General features: G+C 46.2%; 1 protein-coding gene across 3 annotated transcripts in view; it reads left to right on the forward strand.

Annotated features, from left to right (window-relative positions):
• Nucleotides 1-20908, forward strand: part of IGF1R (insulin like growth factor 1 receptor) — a 179829-nt gene that overhangs the window by 41815 nt on the left and 117106 nt on the right. Inside the window, exon 1 of one of the 3 annotated variants that reach the window (XM_067003773.1) lies at nucleotides 18263-18708. The exons of the other annotated variants lie outside the window; for them this stretch is intronic. Within the exon in view, the coding sequence (XP_066859874.1) occupies nucleotides 18597-18708 (112 nt within the window). The 5' untranslated portion in view covers nucleotides 18263-18596. Of the gene's footprint in view, nucleotides 1-18262; nucleotides 18709-20908 lie in introns of those variants that run through there. 3 annotated transcript variants of the gene reach the window in all.

The following is a 20908-nucleotide window of genomic DNA, read 5'->3' on the forward strand; positions in this document are numbered from 1 at the left end:
GCACGGGGAAGTCGTGGATTTGTGGGATCTCCCCGCTCCAGCGCGTTCCCTTGGGTTTGTTGTTGTCAGACCTCGTTTTACCCCCCACACCCATCATCCTCTTTTGTTAGTCCACGGGTTTGGGGAATGTCTGAATAGTGTTTATTGCTTTTATTGTTTGAGTGGGAAAATGGCCATGGAGTTGCGATTGTTTTATGGCAGGAGAAAGGCCACGGAGAACCCCAGGCACTTATTTAACCCCAACAAGGAGTGCAGAAAAGTAACCAGCAATTTAATTCCAAGTGAAAAAATCTCTTGCTGGTTATAGCCTAGGGACACGTTTTACTTGACTCCAAAAATCAACCAATAAATAAACGTAATTACTCTCTAACATGTCTTGTTAAAGCGGGGACCGGTCCGTGCTGGGAGGTAGGAGCGAGAGCGAAGGATTTCGGCTGGGCTGGGAACCGGACCGCGGGGCTGAGCACACGTTGGTGGCGCTGGGCAGTTTGCCACTGAAGCGAACCCGGGGCTCGTTTTGTCGTCCCTCGTGGGGAACGTTTTGATTTGGGAAGGGGGAAGCTGCCGCCGCCTGCTCGAGCATCTCAAAAGGCTGGAGTGGCTCGTTTTGAGGCTTCTGAAAGCAGCCGTTTATATCTTTGTTCAAAGAATAGCTGGGTTTTATCTTGTCGCATCTTTGAAAAGCTCAATTTTTAGATTGTTGGTATCATAAAAATATCAACAGATGTAAATGATGGATGCCTTGCCTTGCCATGCCATATTTTTTGTTGCTTTTTTTTTGAAGGATATTTCCCTGCAAGACAAAGCCCTTTCTCCCCGCACATTGGATGCGTATGAAATGTTTCAGGGCGATGCTAAGCGGCGTTTCTTACGCAATATATTCTTGCATCTGTCCTGTGGGTAAAGCGCAAAAACATTTAATAATTTACCCTGTTCCCAGCAGCTTAAAAATAAATGTTTGTAGACACTTTGTGTTCATTTCTATGTTAAATACTGGTGATGGTGATTTGAAACATGTCAGTTTGTTTGATATTTCATGTTTTCTGTTTACAGAAATTGACATAGCTTTGGCTTTAAATTTGTAGCGAGTGTCCCTGGTAAGAGAAGTAAGGCAATTGTTCCCTAGCTCAGATACTTCAAATAATCCCCAAACTGATTTCTTTTGTTCGCTTTTCAGTATTTTAATTTTATCACAGCTTTTAGATTAGTCTAATCACAACTTGATTCGTGTATCTGCATGTTGCAAGCCTTTCACCTGCCTTTGGGTGGGTGCCCTGCATTTCTGTTTGCTCCCTGTTGCCTCTCCCTGCATGGGAAGGGGAGCAGCGATGTGCAGGGCTGTATTAAGTCGTGTAGCTTCCTGCTTCTGGAAAACAAATCTGTTTGGGTGTGCTTGAGTTTTTTGGAGGCACATGTGAAGCCCATTGAGAGAAAGAGACTTGAATTAAGTGAAAGAGACCTGAATTCATCGCTTGAGTACAAAGATCAAAAGATAGCTTAAATACTTTTCTTCCAGTGTGCTTTTTAAAGACTTTGGGCTGTTGTGGGGGAAGAAGGAAGCACACACAAGACGAATACCTGCTTCTCTCCTTCGTGTTCATGTTTTTGTTGTTTTAACTCTGGTTTCTTTTGCATGTCTGCTCAGATACACTAGGCAACAACAGAGCACACGGAGCTGGGAGCAAAAAGCAGGAAAGTACTCTTAGATACTATTCTGATTACCTTAATCCATATCGTATTAATTCTTTTTGCTTAGTTACTTTGTGCAGAAGGAACTAAAGTGAGCTCAGGATGTGCTCTGGGAAGCCTGAGCAGGATTTTTTTTTCAAATGCATCTCAGCAAGAGGTTGATGCTGTAGTTTAGAAGTTTGAATGAAACACTCTGCAAATTTAGCTCTAGCTCTCCTAAAAAAGTTGGAATTCAAGATCTAGTTGTGTTAGGAAATGATTTGTTTTACTTAATGCTGTCTGCATTAAAAAAACGAGACAAACTGTAGACCCTTTTGTGGTCCCCATCCCAGTTAGGCATAAAAGCATGCAAGCAATGTGAATGTAGAACTGAGTGGTCAAGGTGAATAGGAAGGTGAAGTCAATTATCTGCTAAACGTTAGTGCAGGTATGTCTTTGGGACCACAAGTTCTGCTCTCTGCCAAGGAGCCTGGAATGTGAATGAATCCTGACACCGCTTCGTCCTCCTTTCAGGTAGAATAGACATTTAGAAATAGCAGCCACCAGTTCAACAACAACAACAAAAAAAAACAACCAAAACCACATCTCTTTTCTTGCATTTGTAGTTGAAAGATCTCTGTGTTTAAGTTACGTTAACGCTGTTGTAAAAGCTGTTTGTTTCCCTTTAGTGTCTTTATCCAGCCCAACTCAGTTCCAAAGGAGCAATGTGTATTTCCGTACCTGTGGCCTAGGAAGCCAGGTCGGTTCTGGGAAAGCATTTCTTACATGGTCGCGAGTGGGTTTTCCTGTAGGGAGGCAGGCGGGTTTTGTTTTTTATTTCATATTGCCCATGGGAATAACTTGCTTGCGGGCAAATACAGAAATGTTAACATTGCAGTGGGAGAGGGTTGGAAAGAGCGGTTCATTGATAACCTGCACTCCCAGAACCATAGGGGTTGCTGATGTAGGGTCCTTTCTTAAAAAAACATACGGTACGGCTTGGGAGGTGAAGGTCAAATCGACTAGAAGGAGCGAGATCTGCACATCAGGGAGAGCGTCCTGGTTCCGAGGAGCCTTTGCCGGTGGGATAATGCCATTGGAGGGATAGGAGGACTTTTGTGCTCATGTATAGGGAAAATGAGATACAGGATACTTACGTGACATGATCAGATTCACACGCCTAAGACAGGAACTGCGGAAGAGGAATCACATGCTGCTTGTCCTGGTAATCCAGCTGGAAGGTCATGCTTCGCCAGCTTAGTAGTGGTGACAAGGACATGGCCTTCTCTCAGATTCCCCACCACGAATTTGCTATACCCGTGGATTTTTAAGCTGAAAAAAGCTTTTCTGTTTGTGTAACTGCAGAGACTAACAGGAGAAGAAAGCGAGGGTTTGCTTTTCGTGCTCCTTTTTCTTGTTCGTTTATCGCACCAATTTAGGATTGGTGATACACCAAGATGTGAGTGGATATTAAGCATTTCATTTCTTGAAACTGGAAAAGTAAGAAGCAGTAAATGTTTAAAATACCCAATATTTCAAATACATTCTGGGGAGAGTCATCTACTTAACTGCATTGATGGAGAACGGTCGACTCGCTCAGGTCACATATACAGAAACAGAAATGTTTTCCAAGACTGTAGTTGTAATGAATAATGCCTTATTTACAACGGCTCTTCTCTGCCCGAGCTGGATGGAGTGCTGGAAATGGTCTGTTTGCCCCGTCTGGGCTTCCCGTAGCCAGCTTTGTGCGGCTGGAAGGCCCGTTGCTGTTGGGGGGATGGCAATCCACCGAGCATCGCCTGCTAGTTCCCTCGCAGAGAAAGCCTACGTCAGCCGGCAGCATTTGTGTCAATGCAACGGAAATGAGTCCAAACAAGTAGAAAAACAATGGTTTTATTCTTTTTTTTTCTCTTGTTGCAGCTCACAGGTGGCAAACAGTTCTCTGGTTTGCTGTGGCTTGCAAATAGGGCAGTAGGATCGCTGTTGTGTGGTGCAGCTGGTTTTTTTTCCTCATGTGCCACGCACGGACCAAGCGCGTGGGGTCTTGCATGGGTGCTCCGTTGGGGCTGGGCGTAGGGAACTGCGACCTGCAGAGGTTTACTGAGTAATCTTTCTTGTCCCTGTTGTACATGGAAGAATCTGCTGGAACTGCCTAGGGGGAAAAAGGGGAGGGGGGCAGCTGGTTGTTGAAAGGAGTTAGGTTTTAGTGAAACCGGGCCAATTGAGGAATTACTGGCACAGCCTTGTGCTTTTATTCATTTTGTTTGGCTTATTCTCTTTTTTCCATGTGATTTGTATGAACGGGAAACCCTGCTGGATAGTGGTGAAGGAATGATTTTACTATTTCCGTCGCTCCTCCTCCAGGTCGGGTAGCGTGGCGGGAGCAACACGAAGCTCCAGGCTTCTTCAGGCTACGCTCGCGGAGCTGTGTGCGAGGCTACCAAATTCCCCACATCTTCCTGCCAAAAATAGAAACCTTTAAAAATACGCAAAGCATTCCGGAGCCTGTGAGCACCGGCGTGTTGAGCTACGAGGTTTTGCCATGGAAGACAAAACGGTTTAGCTGTGCTGCGGGTGTGTTCGTGTTGGGGTGCTGCAGGCGTGTACCTCGAGCTGCTGCCTCGTTGGGTGCTGTGAGCAAAGGAGGGCCAGGGCTGCTCAGTACGGGATGGAGGAGCTTCAAAGACAGCTTACGTGTTGGAAGGTCTCGACTGATTGAAATTGGTATTGTAGTCTTAATTCCTGAGGCGTTGTTCTGTTCTATATGGTATCTCTTTGACCGAGTGCTCAGTGGAGATCTTCCCTGCTTCAGTCAGTGCTTACCAAGGGTGGTGCTTCTCTAGAATCGTAGGAGCCAAGTGTCAGTAGTTCCGAATATGCAACTGTTTGATCATTTCCTTGCTTTTTCAGTTTAATACTGTCATGGCTTCATAGACTTATCAATGATGTACTATTAATTGTTTTCAGAACAGCTCCTGTGTTCCTTCCACAAAGTGAGTGACAGCAGTGTTATCAATAGCAAAGCTATTGGGGTGTTTTGAAAGGCAAAGCACAAAAATTGAAGTCAGATGATCATCTCTTACATGTTTGAGCCCTGTACTTCAGGTTGTTGCTCTGAGACAAGACCTTAAGATTAGAAGGATAGTTTTGCAAAAGTAAGTGTTCCCCACATCACCAAAAAATCACAATTTCATGATGGAGAGGGCTTTTACCTGAAGATCATGTTAAAATTCTGCAAAAAAAAACCCCTTTGCATATCGGCTAATCTGAAACGCTTTAAGTTGTATTTATGTTTTTCAAAAACAAACAGGCATTGTAAGTTGAAGAAATTAAGCAAAAAATAGCTATGCTTATGTGCATTTAAATAGAAAATGTATAAAGTACTTGGATTTCAGATTTGCAAGACAACAATTACATTCTTTTAAGCAATTATATATTTTACAAATTATTCTTATTTAACCTGGTAATTTTGGGGAGTAACCATAAAAGCACGCATTGAGTCTTGCCTTGCTTCCTCTGTAATCCACATTGGTTTTTCTAACTCATCTACCTGTCATTGCTTTTAAAACTTGCTGATTTTTCAAATGCAGAAATAAATTGAATTCTTACTGTTAGGAACAATTTAGGACAAAAGCATTGTTTCTTCACCGTGGCCACACCCACCCCAAGACAAATGCCTTCATTCGGTTCTGGGTTGCCGCGCGGCCGTGGGGACGCGTGCTCTGGCAGCTGCGTGCCTTTGGTGGCTGTTGGTGGCCACAGCTGTGTACGTCAGTGGTGAACGGGGATTTTGGGGACTGCGTTGAGAGTAACAAGACCTCGTTCGTACGTACCTTTATTTATAACAAATGTTGAAATAGTGAAAGCTGGAAATCCCTTCTATTGCATGTAAATCTGCTTCTTAAGCACCACCGAAGGAGATACCAGACTAGGAATAGTAAAAGGTAAGGCCAAGCGCCTTGAGATTGTAGACGTAAAGATGTGTAGAATGGCATGTGTTTGAAGAATAAGAGCCTAATCTTATGAATAAGTATCAAATGAAGTAGGAAAGTAAGCTTTCGTTGTGTGTACTTTGTCAGCAACTGCAAAAAGATGACATTTATTTCCATTATTACAAAACAAATCCTACCAAATCTACTGAAAGGGCTAGTTGGTGGCAGGCAGTGGTGATGTGAGGTCAAACTGGCACACTTCTCTGCTGCTGTACGCTGGAAACAGGACCGAAAATATATTTGACCTGTACTGAATGGTATGAAAAAGTGCTTTTTGTAATTGCTTGATATGTGCAACTTCCAACTTACCGGACGAGCTGGGAGAGCTCTGAAGGGCACACCTGGTTTCTGGTGAGTACGCTTGTTCTCTCACATTTTATAGTAATAATAGGTCTAGCATTTTATATTTTCATTTCTTACAACGTATGACCTTAAATGACCACGTTTGGGGTAGGTTTTATTGGTGTAAGACCTACGTGGGCGTTACGGCAGTGGCGATGGTCTCTACTTTTAGAAGCAGAGCTCCTGAGAGTTTGGAAGTGGTGCGAAGAACCAAATGTTGAATTAAATTGGTATTTCATAGGCATTAAAGGAAGATGCCCCAAAGTTGCCAGCTACCAATCTGGAGCAGAGCTGTCCAGGAAATGGCTGTGCTTTTTTTACGTCCCCCCCTCCCGATGGCAGGGCTGCTTTCAGCGCTTCCTTGCCCTGTATCAGTCTCTGTGCTGGGCCAATTGTTTATGGTCTCGGGCAGTAAGTGGGAGCAGAGAACTCCATCAGGTTTAAAAATAACTTGGTCCCAAAAAGTAAACTGTATTTTTAACCCGGATCAAGTTTCCCGATCCAGAACACGGTGCAGCCCTGTGAGCGGGTGTAGTGACACAAGTGCGGAGGTGCTGCGGGGGTCCTTGGTGCTGCTGAGGCTGTTCAGGCCGGGTTTTAGCTCTCCACCAAGTGCAGCGGGCTTGGCAAGCAGACCTGGCACCCCATTTCGGCTGCTTCCTAAGCTTGCCATAGGGGGACATGCTTCATGGGTGTTTGGGGCCCTTTTGAGTGCTACCCATTGTGTTAACCAAGTAGCATGTTCTACGTGATCATGCAACCAATAAGGCAGATTTTTTGGTAATAACAGTTTGAAAAACAGCCATCCCTTTTAATACCGAAGTAATTTATTGGGATGACTCGGGTGGTAACATTCAGCGTGTAATGAGAGAGAGATGGTAAAACCCCAAAGCTCGTGCAGCGTAGCTCTACTCGTTGCATTCTCCTCTGGTACGTGGTGGGTCTGGGAAAAAAAGCGCGGGTCGCGAGGCCAGGAGAGTGGGGACAGAGCCCCGTGCCTCCTGGAGGTGTCCTCTGAAGAATTTGGATCTTCAGTCTGGGCTTCTCCGGGGCACAGCAGCAATCGGTTTTAGGGTGTGGGGAGAGGGTGGGAGTCTGTGCCACGGGCCTGTAGGACTTGGCTCTCGTGCTCTTACAAACACGTTTACCTGAGGCAGTTGGGGCTGCCTGGGGCCCATCTTCTGCCTTCTTCAGACCTCTCTGCTGCCTGCAGGTGGGAAATGAGGATGCTCTCACAACCTAGCCCCCAGCACTTTGGAGACAACAGAGATGTTTATGACGTAGGATTGGTTTGTTTGGGGTGTTGAAGGGAGGTTGTGTTTTTTGTCTTTTTTTAAAATGTGATTTAGAAGTCCTAGAATTAGAAAGTGGAATGAAACCTGATATATTATTTTTTTTATATCTGCACTTCACCAAATAGGTTTAGTGTGGTAAGTCTACTCTCAGTTTAATTTAGGGCCTAGAGATGGCACCCCTTGGTTCCTAGTATGGCAGATGCTGTGTCTGCTTCCTGTACGTTATTGGGCACGTTTTTAAGTCTGGGCTGTAATCTGCAAACCTCTTGTGGAACCGGCCCTGGTTATTTCGGAGGCTGTTCAGATCTAAGCTCTGCAGTAACACAGTAGGTAGGGGCTCCGAGTGGCCGGGGTTAAAGCAAAATTATCTGGGGGGGGTGAGGAGCTTTGTTGGCAGCACTTAGCCTGTGACGCTGTTCTGCATGATACTAGCCCGAGCCTGGATTTTGCTGCTTTTAGGGTGAAACACGGGAAAGTTTGGTGTTACAGAAGGTTTATCTGCAGTGCTATCCAGAACAGAGTGCTCCACGTGAAGGGTCTTTCAAAAGGCAGGCTCTTTGTGCCAATACCAGGCTATTATCTGATTCTTCATGTCTTTAGTGCTTTTTTTTTACATAATTACCTTGTTTTTCTGTGTCTAATTTGTTCATCTTATTAAGAAATGCCTCTATTCTCTTTTGTAACAGTCAAGAAGTCTTGGCTGCAGCATGGTGTTACGAGTGTATATTTAAGTAATCACTTGTAAGAAGTGCTGATTATCTTCTAGCTTGATGTCTGTGATTTTCAGAAGTGTCCTGTTTTCACACTCCCTTTTGTTTCTTAGGTAAGCAGAAAGAAATTCCAGGTCCTTGGAGTTCCTGTGTATAAAAATACAAAACATTTGTTTGTGCATGTCTGCTACTGGAAGAATGTGTGTTGAACATTAGTCACATGAAAATGTTTGACAGCAACCTCGGAGTGGCAACAGGGAAGGGGAGGGCGAGAATGATGTTTGTTTGAAGATCAGTGCACCCTGGAGAATAAATTTGTTATGTTAGTATCAGGATAAATAATGTCCTTCTTTAATGTAGTGTTGTTTGTCTTTAATCCGTATTTTCCTTGGGTGGCTGGTTTCTGCTCCAGTTTGACCCATATGGATTTATAACAAAGGGTGCACAAGAATTTATTTTTCCTCTGTGCAGTTTTTTTTACGGCTGATCCATTTGGTTACCAATAACAAAAGAGAATTCCTCCTTAATCATCCTGATCCTAGTGTGGGGGAGTTGTCCTGGATTTAGCGTTGCATTTGCAAACTGTTCAATTCTGTTCTGTCTCAGATTTGTTTTGAGTACCTCTGCTGTAACGCTTGCCCGTGTTTTCGTTTAGCTGGAGTGGCCTCTGCGTGCCAGCGTTGGAAGCTGCTTTCTGCGTTGTGCTCTTCGGTTTTGTGGCTGGGCTGGCAAACCTGTCCCAAAACCTGGGTCTGGTGTTGTAATGGGGGAGCTGTAAGTTGCAGTACCAGGGCAATCGAGGGCATTTCAAAATGCTGATTTCCAAATTTTTTATTTTTTTAAATACACATATTAGACTGCTTTGCCAAGTTCAAGAGGGTCTTTCCCTGAACAATTCAAAAAACGAAATAAGGTGAGGGCTCAGTTTGGGTGTGAAACGGGGGGGCCGTAGCGGCAAGCAGCAGTGGGCTGGAGTGGAGGCTGTGGAGGGAGGCTGTTCAGATGACACCACGACTCTGGGCAGCTCCTTGCGAATGAAGGCTGCAGGAGCAGGTTGGTGGCCGTGGCCACCGTGTTCTGTCCAAGCTCTTGCCTGCAGCTGCCCTGGCACGGACTGGTCTCTGGCTCCAGCTCGGCTGTTGCTGCCCCTCTAGGAATTGCTCCTGCGCTGGCCCTGCCCGTTTGCTGCAGGGTTTGAAGCAGTGACTGGTCTGTAATGGGGCCGTCTTGACTTCCATAAGGCAAATACGGAGTAATTCCACTGCTGGAGCGAGTTTGTGGACTTCAGCTTGTATGAGCTTCTCTCATGCTAATTATCAATTCTGAGAAATTATTATAGCAACTAGAAGAATAGAAATTCTGGAGGCTGTTGTGCCCCATTTGTCTGGGGTATGCGGTCTCAGTTTGTCCTAGAAATAAATCCCATGTTGGCGTGTAATTGTAGGGATGCTGGGGCAGTGAAATGGCTCCTGCCCAGGCGCAGTGTTTAGGGCTGTGGGCTGGATTTAGGGTAACGTGCTACCGTTATAGGACTGCATTTGACTTGATTGGCATAAAGACACTGCATTTTCAGCTTACTATTTTTATTAGTGTTAAAAAGAGAACAGCAACAGATACAAACTACGGTTCTGAGTTGTCTCTTCAGCTTTGTTCTGTCTCTCTCGGGTCAGCACCAGCTTGCCCTGGCCGTGGAATGCTGTTAGGCATAGACTTTTTCACCCGTGGCCCCTTCTGCCCCTCAGCTGCTGCTTCGCCTCCCCAGCCCAGGCCTGGAGGTTTGGTCGGTATGCCAAACTTGTACGTCTGCTTGTACGTCTACAGATACAGGAGCTGTTTTTTCACGCATCTCCTTGAGTTATTGATTTCCGGGGGCTTCTTTTCCGTCTCAGACCCCGCTGCTTTCGTCAAACACCGAGTTAGAGACGTCCCTGCTGTGCGGCATCGCCGAGGGCGGCGAGGGGGAGACCCCGTTGGGTTCGGCGTTACGGCGAGCCCGCAGCGTAGCTAGCGGGAGCCCTGCAGGACGCGATGATAGCTGAGCACTGATAATCACCGTGTTTGGTAAATGCTTGTGTGGTTTGCAGCAGATAAGCAGCAACTCCAGGTCACCGTGACATGTTTACCTTGAAGAAAGCAGTGCAGCTGGAGAGCTGTGCAGTGTGTGTAGTCTTGTGTCCCCATCCCTGCGGCGTCAGGCTTGAAGATACGTCGATTACAGCGGGGGAAGTTTCCTTAAACCTCTAGTGTTTCTCATGTACTCTCCCTGATAATGAAGGGGTAGGATTAAAAAATGATACGGCATAGGCATTGTGCACTTTTCTTAGAAATGTTGCAGTTTGCCTAGACAGCAGGAGTTGGGCAGAGACGTGGAATTCTCTGTCCTTGGGTAGATGCTGAGCTCGTTCTGGTGCTGTCCTCAGCCTGGAACGCAACCATTTTATCTCTGACCTGAGTGTGTGGGGACTTTTTTTGTTGTTTATGGGAAGCGAACGCTTGGCTTTCTTGCACAGCTCCCAGGCCTGCAGCTGACAACTCAGCGGTTCTTTTATGGTTGTGTTTTTTGCACAAAACCCTGCTCCTGCTGCAGAGCACGTGGCGTGCCCCCGTGGTGCTGCATTTCAGGGACTGTGCGGGGAGGAGAGGCTGTGGCCGGCTGGGGCTGTGCGGCTGTGGGCGTCTCGCGTGTGCCTTGCTGCACCTCGCGTCGCCCTCTCCCCTCCTCTCCTTCTGCAAGAGAAACACCCTCCTTCATTCCTAATAAATCTGGGGTTTTTATCAGCTGGGGGGATGCTTGGAGTTCCACAGCGTAACACACTCTGTAGCAAAGCACGCTAGAGCTGGTCCTTTCTCCTCTGATGGAGATGAGGGGGCTGGAAGCATCTTCCCATCTTCCCATCCTTCTCCGATCATCCGCTCATTTCTCTTGGGTGCTCGCGTGTCCCAAGCGACCCGTACCCGCAGTGACACCACTTGTGTGACTAGGGGATGGGGATCTGGGTGGCCACTCTCTGGGTCTTGCCACCCTGGCTTTATTTGGGAGCAAATTCTGCTGGTTATAAATGGAAATTACAGCAATTCGTGCTCACTCTCTGGCTGTTGGAATCCTGCTTTATAAGCCGGGTAACTGCTTTTAGGTGAGAACCCTTTTGGGGAGGGGGGAAAAAAAAACGAGCTGGACGTTTCATGCCGTATGCTTTTCTGGTGGTTGAGCAGTAACCATCTGTACCGTAACCATTAACGTAAATCCGAGCAGATTCAGCATCCTGTGGCTGTGGCGCTGACATAAATGGCATCAGTCAGCGCAGAGGGCGCGGGGAGCTGGTGCTGGCGTGGTTCGGGCAGTGCCTCTGATGCCTTTGGTCATTGCCTTCTCTATAATCATATAAAATCCCAAAGGCACATTTATTACTTTTGTTGTGGAAGCTATACTTTTGTTCTTCTGTCTTTTTCTCATTTCTTGATCAATGTGATAGGAGAAAGCAGAGGGCGTGTGGGATGTCGATCCCTGCCTGCGGGTCCCAGCCTCCGGCAGCGGGGTTCGGTGTCGGTCCCTGTCCCTTGGCCAGCAGCGAGAAGCACCCGGCTTCAGTGGTTTGAAAATCCAGCAGCAAAGAGTTAAGTTTGCTCTCCGACACACACTGGAGGCTTTCGGGGAGGGAGAAAGAAAGGAGAGAACACACCAGTGTTGTTTTTGTCAGAAACGCCACTGTTTGAGGGCTCCGGTTACGCAAAGCCGTAAGGGAGAAGGGAGCTTTGCCTGCAACTGTTGTTCCCTGCGAGTCTGAAGAGTTGTGAACAATTAGTGCCGCGTCACAGCCGAGCGTGTTTGAAACCTCTCCAAGGCTCGTGGCTTACGTAGGAGCCCACTTCTTCAGTAGTTTTCCATGTTAGAAGGGAGCCTTCTGATTCAAACTCGATGCCTGCGTTGGGACGGTTCGCTTTACAATAAGCGCCTGGGGCCGCCAGCCCGCTGGGCCAGCCAGGTAGCAGGGAGGGAGCTGTGCCTTTCCACCTCCAGCAGCCTTGTTTTTAACCCGTTTAAGCCAGGATGGCTGCCTCGTGTTCCTTCTGCAGCTCGGATGCGCGTGTCTTGAGCACGGAGACGTCCCTCGCTTCTCGGATGGCCTGACAAGATATCTGCCGGGGATTTTTGGTATCAAAATCCCTCCGGTTGGAGGTTGGAGCCTTTTATCCGAGCAGCACACCGCCCAAGCTTAAAACTAAACCGTGGTGTTTAGCAGAAGCTGGTATGCACAGTTGCCTCATAAATGCCTTTGCAGGCCATGGGCTGCAGCTCAGGACCGTCATTAGCACGTGTCGGGGTTGTCTGAGCAGAATAAAACCTGCTCGAGCCGTCCAGGAGCTGCCCTGAGTAGGAAACCTACACATAACCGAGGAAAGCGTTGCCGGCTCTCGCAGGGACCTCAGTGATATCATTTTTCTCTATCTTAATGAAGCATTAAAGTTAGTTTACATAGTGATAAATATAATAATTATTGTAGCTATGGCTGTGTGCCCAAGATGCCTAGAAAGCTGAACATGAAATCTTTTTAATGGCATCGTAATGGTCTTTTGTAAGTATTACAGATTTCCTAGTGTTATGTATAATAAATAATGCACATTATTCTCCAGTGGACTCGTACAACTCAACAGCGTGTACGCACAGAAAAAACTTCCTTTCATGCCTAGAGAAGCTATTTATTTATTTATTTAGTGACAGCTTTCTCTGGTTAGGCAGTGTTCAGCGGTGGAAATGCCCTGCGAGATAAGTTAAGCAAGCTTTGATTACACCAGGCTTGCTGGAGAGAGAAGTTGCGTTTGTGGAAAGGGAAGAGGAGATGAAAAACACATGCTAGGTCTTGGAGAGTAAGTTGAGCGGCTTTCTCTCTTCATTAATAGATTTCTGTGCATTATTTTCTGTTTGGTAAATAATACATTTCACAAGAATACACACAGACTCGGCACGGTATGGCTTCCTTCCCTTCTCCCTCTTCAGTCTCTCAAAGGAAACAAACTGTAGCCAGTGTGAGATGCTTGTTTGTGGATTCTGTTCACTTGGCAAACTATGACTCTTTTCACTTTGGGTCCTATTCCTGGCAAGGGTCAAACATTTAACTACAGAAATCAGCAGGAAGCTCTTGGGCCACGATATATCAGGCCAAGAGAAAAGCTGTGTGTTTTTTTTTCTTCCCCTTTTTGCTTGTTCCGGCAGATTTGAATTTAAAATACATGGAAAAGTATTATGCTCTTGAATTTTTAATATCAAAATTTACTCCTTTCTTCCACATATTTTAAATTCTGTGCCAGGAGTATCTGCACCAGAATAATTTATTGGAGATGAAGCCTGATTTTTTCAGAATTAGTACTGAATCCTGCGCGGTCCCTTACGCTTAAAGATGCAGATTTCCAACAGCTCCTCATTTCACGATGCGTGGGTCAAGTAAGAGTTAACAGTTAAACTATTAGCCTCTGACCAGAATAGAGTACTGCATCCATAGTAACTACAAATGAGACAATACTAAATTCAGTGATTTTTTTTAAACACCCTTTAAGCCACATTTGTAGAGTTCTGTGTAAAGTAAAAGAGGAACAATACATAATAAGATGAGCAAGTGCGTAAATCTTAGGTGACTTCCAGAGCCATTATTTCTTCATTACTTTGACCAATCTCAGTAATTTGGATTTTTTTTGCTTGCTAATAGCACAACATCCCAAAAGCACCTGGAATGTTGTTGTGCCCATGACTGATGAAACTCAGAGTTAGGGACCTACTCTTCCTGTGCTTTTGTTGTGTTGGCAGGGGAGGGAATGAAACGATGAGAGAAAAGGTACCTAGTGCACAAAGCATAGCCTTTTTCTTTGGGAATCTTGAGTACGTGGTCTGTCCCTCCTAAGTTTTTTAAGTTTTCATTTCTGTAAGTTCAAGCAGAAATAAGGAAAGTCTTTAAAAATCTGTTTTCATTCTGAATTTTGTCCAGCAGAACCTCCCCAGCTCATCGGGACGCTTCCCCCAGCCACCGGAGCGATGGCTTCCCTGCAGCCCTGCAGGGCAGAAAAAAGGCGTCAGCCACGTTGTTAAGTGTTGGTGGCTGCTTTAACGCACAGTATTGTTGTAGGGTTAGGCGCAAGGCAACTTAAGCATGAAGTATTTTGACATGCCTGGTGACGCCGGGCACAGGCTTTGCTGTATGTGTCTTGGATGTCCCATGCTCTGCGTGGGGGAGGCTGCTCTGGTGCTTGCTGGTGCCTTCATTTTGTGTGTTTGAGCAGAAATACACTCACATTGTGCACACATTGAAGTAATTTTGTAAGTTGCATGCAGAGGTGATTAATCTAGCAAATCTCTTCTATTTTAATTATTCTTTGTTGCCCCAAAGACCGCCAGCTTACAGGGCTGAGTAACTCCAGGCTGGGAGTCAGGGATCAGGCCTGATGTCGTTACCCTGCTCAGCTGTTGCTCATTTCCAGCCTTAACCAGGGATTTGTCAGCGAGTCCACCGTGCCCAGATGCCGTTTACTTGCAATGGGGCAGTACGTTGAGGTGCTGCGGTGCATGGGGAGATGGCTCGTCTCTTCCAAGGTGACTGGAAATGCTGGTTACAGATGCAGTCACATCATGCTGAGTATTGCTGTGTGCTGTGAGCTCTTTCTTCCTCCCTGCATTATTTTGCAGGTCTGCAGGCAGAGACTACAATTCAGTATCCTAGAAATAAATGCAGCCCCAGGATGCCCTGTGCTGAAATGCTGGGATGAGCACTGGAAAGGGGAAGAGGTGAGAACATGACCAGGTGCTACCGCAGCTCCCCTAAAGCCACTGCTCGGTTCAGGCTCAGGGCCGGTGGTGTCGAGCGCATCCCAAGCTCAAATTCGGGATAGACAACACACTTCCTGTGACCTCAAGTCAATCGCTTAATCTGAGTAATCTTACTTTGTGGTTTGCTTTCCTGTTTAAGGCAGGAGTGCCAGTGTTAGCTGCTGCTGTCCCTCTCAGGTGTGTTAGGATTAGTGGGTTAAATTTAGTTAAGACGTCAGGCACAAGTAGGAGATAAGCGTAATAAAAATGCAGCTGTTACCCAAATGCCATTGAGGAGTAATCTGCTTGATAACACTGGCCAGGCACAAGCCTGCTGTAGGGAGGGAATTTCAAAGTTTGAGCCCCAGGTACTCTAACATGGCAGGTTTCTAAAGGGTGCTCAAGTAGGATGATTACTGCCACCTTGTCCCATAATCAGATAGCTCGTTAGCAAGCTGATCAGTCACTTATCAAGTGAAGCAGTCACTTGAAAGCTTCCTGCAGCACCTGAAACCAGTGATGGCACTGGGGGGGTCAAACAGGTGGGTGGGTGGGTGAGAGGATGCCAGCTCGCAGCTGGGCTGGGGCATGTTGGGGTGGCTCAGGTTCCCCAACAAGTTCCTGGGGAGGTTGTGCCTGGCTTGGGTTACCCCTTCGCAGCCTGTGCTGACTGCCACCAGCATTGTTTTTCTCCAAACTCTGTGGCAGTGAGGGCTAACCATCGGCGGCAACTTCAGCTGTCTAAATTGGCTGTTTCTGACACTGCTGAGCAAGATAAGGACGGGCTTCTTGATGCAATAGCTTGTGGGTTTTCATGTTTTTAAGGGCTTTTAAATAAGTCCTTGTTAGGAAATGCCAATTCTTTTTTTTTTTTTTTTTTTTTTCCCCTCCTTCCTCTTCTTTTTGTCGGAGTAACCCTGAACTTGCCTTGATGCTGTCGGGGGATTTTTGGGGTGGGTGGGAGGAGGCGCAGAGGGGGAGGCTGCTCGGGGTGTTGCTCCTCCTTTGCCTGCAACGCCTGGGGTTGAGTAACCAGGCGCTCATCTGGCGTATCTGAGGCCAGCACTAAGCTTACAAAAGAGCTTAAGTCATTTCAGTAAATGAATTTAGCTGTTGTCCATCCACATCCTGTGCTTGTTGAGACGTCGCTGATTCCCAGCTGTTTTCTATTGCTCCTGTGCCAGCAGTTGCTCCACCTCCTCCTGAGCTGGTGGAAAAGCCTCAGCGCCAGCTCCCTCTGGGCCAGGGCAGCCAGGTCTGCCCCAGCCGTGCCGTGAAGTGGTGGGGAGAGCGGGGCTGGCTCTGCTTTTGCAGTGGGTTTGCAGAGCTCCTGTGGTTCTTTCCCACCTTTGCACCTGGGGTGGTGACCTTCAGCAGGACGATGGTGGCGGTGGCTTCTGCCAGCGCCGTTATCTGCGTTAGGAGAAGTGATTTTGATGTCCTTGGGAGCCTTGGTCATCTTGTACGTGCCTAAACGCAGCAGTTCTGGTGCTGTCGCAACTTGTAGTGGAGGAGGGAACCAGGAGGAATGCGTCTGCAAGGTGCTGGGACTGCCTGGAGGCAGTAAGGGACAGAACATCACGGTGATGCTTAAACCTGCGTGCGGTAGGGCTGCTGTGTGCAGTCCGAGGAGCACTGGCCTCAGTAAAAGAGCAGGAGGTTGAACAGCTGGTTATCCCAGGGGGTGTCAATTCCCAGAGAACTGAAACGATTAGCTAAAGTTCCTTTTCTTTGCAGTATAAGGGCTTGGCAGGCCAAGCTTAAGGTTCCCTGCCCCTACCAGTGCCGTATCCAAAGAAGAGAAGGATTTGTAGAGATCAGTCTGTAAGCTCAGTGGTGACTTGTGTTTTTAAGTCTGTACTTAGAGGATAGACTATGGAACATAGTCAAACTTCTTTTTCAAAGAACAAGGAAAAAGGATGATCTGCATTTCCTCCAAATTATTTGCAATGGAGTGAAAAGCCAGTTTTTCATCTTTTTTTTCAGTTATTTTCTCCCTCAAAATACCTGACTCAGTATAAGTCTTCTGTTGGGTTCTTTTTGAAGATGAAATGCTTTCAGTAATTTGAAGGTAGTCAAAGCAGAGGGTCTTAGTGCTCTGTTGTCTGAGGGTGGTTTTTAATAAAACAAATATATCACGGCAAACTCAAAATACTTAGAGGATTACGTTAGGATTCTCCTCAAAATACAGTGAATTGAGAGGCAGGGCTGAAGTTAAACCTGTAGCTCTTGAATGCCTGCAGGCCTTAAGCTCTGTGTATGCACCCTTTTTGCCTGGAGTGGAGGGAGCCCTAAATCTGCGCTCAGTTAGCGCTGGCTGCGTGATGGGAGCTGGCATTCCTGACCTAGCCGTACGGCGAAGAGGTGAACTAGAAAGAAGGAAAAGCTTTCTGTTGTTGTAATCGCCCTGTGGTAACTTCCTTAGAAACACAGGTAAGAAATGCATTCCTCTACTGGATTTATAAAGAGAGGTAAACTTTCGGTAAATTAATTTCTCAAACTTTAATGAGTACCCATGCACTAGATACTTCAGCTTAAATATCAACACGTACAGAAAGTGACTGGCAGTATGCTTTTTTTTTTTTTTAGTTTAGCAAGACAAAACTCTTAAAACTCTTGTTTTGGACTTCTGGTTGAGGCCCAGGAGCCTGGAAATGGTTTTAAATGGAAAAAAGTGATGCAGTGTCGTGCTCTTGTTATCTAACGCATCCATCTTCTGACACAGCAGCTCTCTATCTGCCTGTCTGCATTAGTCATGAACTGCTGTAGGTTCTGCTGGGAAGAGAATAGTCACAAAGGTAGAAGCATTCATCTTAGTCACAATTCTCTCAAAATACTGTTTTTTTGGGGTTGAGTCTTGGAGGAACACTAGAGAAGAGCTGAAACTTATTAACCTTTCTTTCTCCTAGGGAAACTCCTGTCCTGTCCCCCTTATCAGCTATCAATCTATTAATGCAGGCTGGGGCCGGAGGCATTGATTTCAGCGTAGCTTCTGCCACTCTGTGGACAGAGGAGCTTGCTGTGTGTGGTCTGCCTCGGCTCCCTGCTCTCCCCTCCTTTCCCCCTCTCTCCCCCTGCGTGCGCCGCAGCGCTGGGTTGTGCGGCGTTTCAGCTGTAGTAGCTGCTCAGTGGGAGTGTGAGAACTTGTGATGTAAAGCTCAATTCTCACTTTCATAACTCTTAGTAATTGATACAGGGAAATAGACTGAACTGCACCAGAATGGCACTCGCTGGCTAGTCGATGAGACGTGGTTGCAGAGCGTCCTGCAAGAAGAGGGAAAATCCTTAAGCGACATCAGTCTTCTGGCAGCCGTGTTCTTGGGGCACCCCTCAACTGTATAGGTACTCTTAATGAGTAAAATAATAAAAAAAAAACACTCAACACAACAGAAACACGACACAGAAAAAAATCACAACAGCTTTATTGAAGTAGGGGAAAACTTAAAACGTAACCAGGGCTTACTGTAAAAAACATTTTGAACTGAAAAGGCTGCAATCATTTCTGTAGGTTAATAGGCTCAAACATTTTAATATGAAAAGAATGTCTTGCAGGGAGTGAGGTGCTATGAGGGCAGGAGGGGAAGATGTACAGCTCTGTGGGGAAGTCACAGACGGCGTAAGATGATGCCACCAGAACAGCTTCTTGTGGCTGAGCTGCTGTTGACAGCTATTGACTTGGTATCAGTTTCAATAGCATATGGTACAGACGTGATCAAACCCGAAGGGTATGAACAGACCGATGAGGTGGGCAGGGTGTTCTGTTGCTTTCAGGTGAACGGAGTTGGTTTTATGCATTATGAAGAGTAGATTTCAAAACTTACGTCACTGGCTGAGATCTGCGAACCTGTTAGAGTTTTTGGGTGCGATTCCAGCTCTCGAGGTGCAGAGAAAAGGCATCGCTTCCCAAGGTGAGTCCTTTCTGACCACGGGGACCACGGGAAGGCCTGGGGGGGGGTCACGTCCTGCTGCGAGGAACAACTTGGTGGGGTTGGATCCAAGGGCTCTGTTTCATCAGGTTTCTCAGTCAGAGATGTTTTTTCTGAAAGCTGTTGGTGTCAGTTTGGGGATAACTAAGGGGGAAGAGGATTTGGGATTAAAATTACTTGCTGCCTGGTATGTGCTATAGATAGCTGTGAAATAGCGCAGTTTGTTCGGGGACAGCTTTGCTACCTGGAAATAGAAAATAATCCTGGAGCGAAGCCGTGTCCTGCCGTGCGAATTCTGTAAATAAAGGAACCTTGTCTGTAAAGATGGATGAATCCAAGCAAGTTTTCTTGCCATGTGTCATCAGAGGCTTGTTGTACTCACGGCCCTGTGCTTCAGACTTCCAAGGGCTTCCACCCTTTTGTGGTTAAAAACAAAAATTGTGGATAGGCTGGGGGAGAGTAGTGTCAAAAAGAAAACACCCCAAACATTGCCTCATTGCCTCTCTGTCAGTGTGTTGAGAGATCAGAAGTGATGCTCTGTGTTTAACTGGGGTGCTGAATGACGTTTTTCCTTTATTGAAACCAAGCATTTGCTTTTGAACTTAGAGATATTTTTTTTTTCCTGGAAAAGTGCCGATTGCTTTTCCTTGTGTTTTTGATAAAGATGTGAGCTCAAACCAGAACGTTTTATATAAGTTTATTTTTAAAATGAAATATTAATTTAGCTCTCCAATGGTCTGTTGGCCAGAATCTAAACTTTGAACTGGCACCGGACCGCAAAGCTCGCGAAGTACTGTTGTTATAACAGGGTCACTGTCAATTTGGGTTGAGCCCTGAATTTAAGTCCTGTTGACTTAAAAAGTAAGAAAAGAAACAAGGCAGTGGGATTGCACACCCTCATCTGCACAAGAATGTTTTCTAGTTTAATCAAAACTGCTTGGTTTACTTCCTCATCCCTGGAGGGACCAGCCCCAGCCCAGCAGCACTCATCTGGAGTGATTGCAAGAAGTGAAAGCGACGTGTGGCTCCGTGGTGGGGACGGGGAACCCTCTAACTTCCCTGAAAAGCAGAGCTGGGGGCGAGCGATTGGAAACCAGGAACAGAACCGAAACGCCACGCATGAAATGCATTTCAATGCATTCAGTTCGGTTGTGGTAATTGATTAAAAATAGGTAATAATTACAAACAACAGTTCTTACTGCAACACCAGCATGCAAGAATTTAATGTTTTATGGTAAGGACCTTTGCATATCTTCCTTCTCTGAGGGTAATGTGTGAATTTGAGTTAAGAACAAAACCAAAGAAATCTGCAGTATGATCATTCCAGTGCTCTTCAGAATGCCCCCCTGCTTTTGGAAGGAGAATATCAGCCCTGAGGCCTCACATGTCTTCCCTGTGGGTTAAACCTGTGAGAGGTAACGTCCAGCGAGGCGAAGGCAGCGGGAGTACAGGATGGCTGCACAGAGCACGGTCGGCGTTAAAGGGGTGGGGGGGAAGAAGTGCAGTTTTAACAGAGTCGATCAGGTTGCTTATTGTAGTACAGCAGTTAAAAAAAAAAAAAAAAAAGCTGAAAGCCAAGTGAATGTAATGTAAACAGTTAATATTTTCAGTTCTTTGAATCTCGAGCTATCGAGCGGGTGTTCCTCAAATGCTTTCTGCTCTTGATGGATTACTTGGAACAATCACAGACTTTATCGAGGGTTTATTTTGGTGGCTGGCTGGCTGCACCCTGCCTGCTGTTTTTTCACACTGAGGTGTTGCAAATCTTTTTTCCTCTTTGCTTGGCCAAAACTGAAATCCTCAACTACAGCAATCGTTCGCAGAGTTTGGACAGAAGAAACGAAGAAGTACTGACTCCTTGCAGTGCATAGATATGTTTTCCACTGGCTTCTCAAGTCTGCGTAGTCCTTAAAGCATCAGAGATGCTGCTCTCAGAACGTGACTATGTTGCTAGGAGTTAAGGTTAAAGGGTATGTTTTAGTTGCTATATGAACAGCCTGTTACAGGGCTTATGAAAAGCTAATGCAGGAGATGAATATAAGCCTTCCGTGTTTATTTTCTTGTCCTTGTATTTTTTTTCTCCCTGGATGTGCAGAAGGTTTGCTCCTTATTCTGGGAAAAGGTTGCAGTGAGATGAAAGGATCGGAGAGATTTAGCCATAATTGTAGAGGTCCCTAGAAAT

This window comes from Anser cygnoides, chromosome 11 (assembly GCF_040182565.1).
Source record: "Anser cygnoides isolate HZ-2024a breed goose chromosome 11, Taihu_goose_T2T_genome, whole genome shotgun sequence".
In the NCBI taxonomy this organism is placed as follows: domain Eukaryota; kingdom Metazoa; phylum Chordata; class Aves; order Anseriformes; family Anatidae; genus Anser; species Anser cygnoides.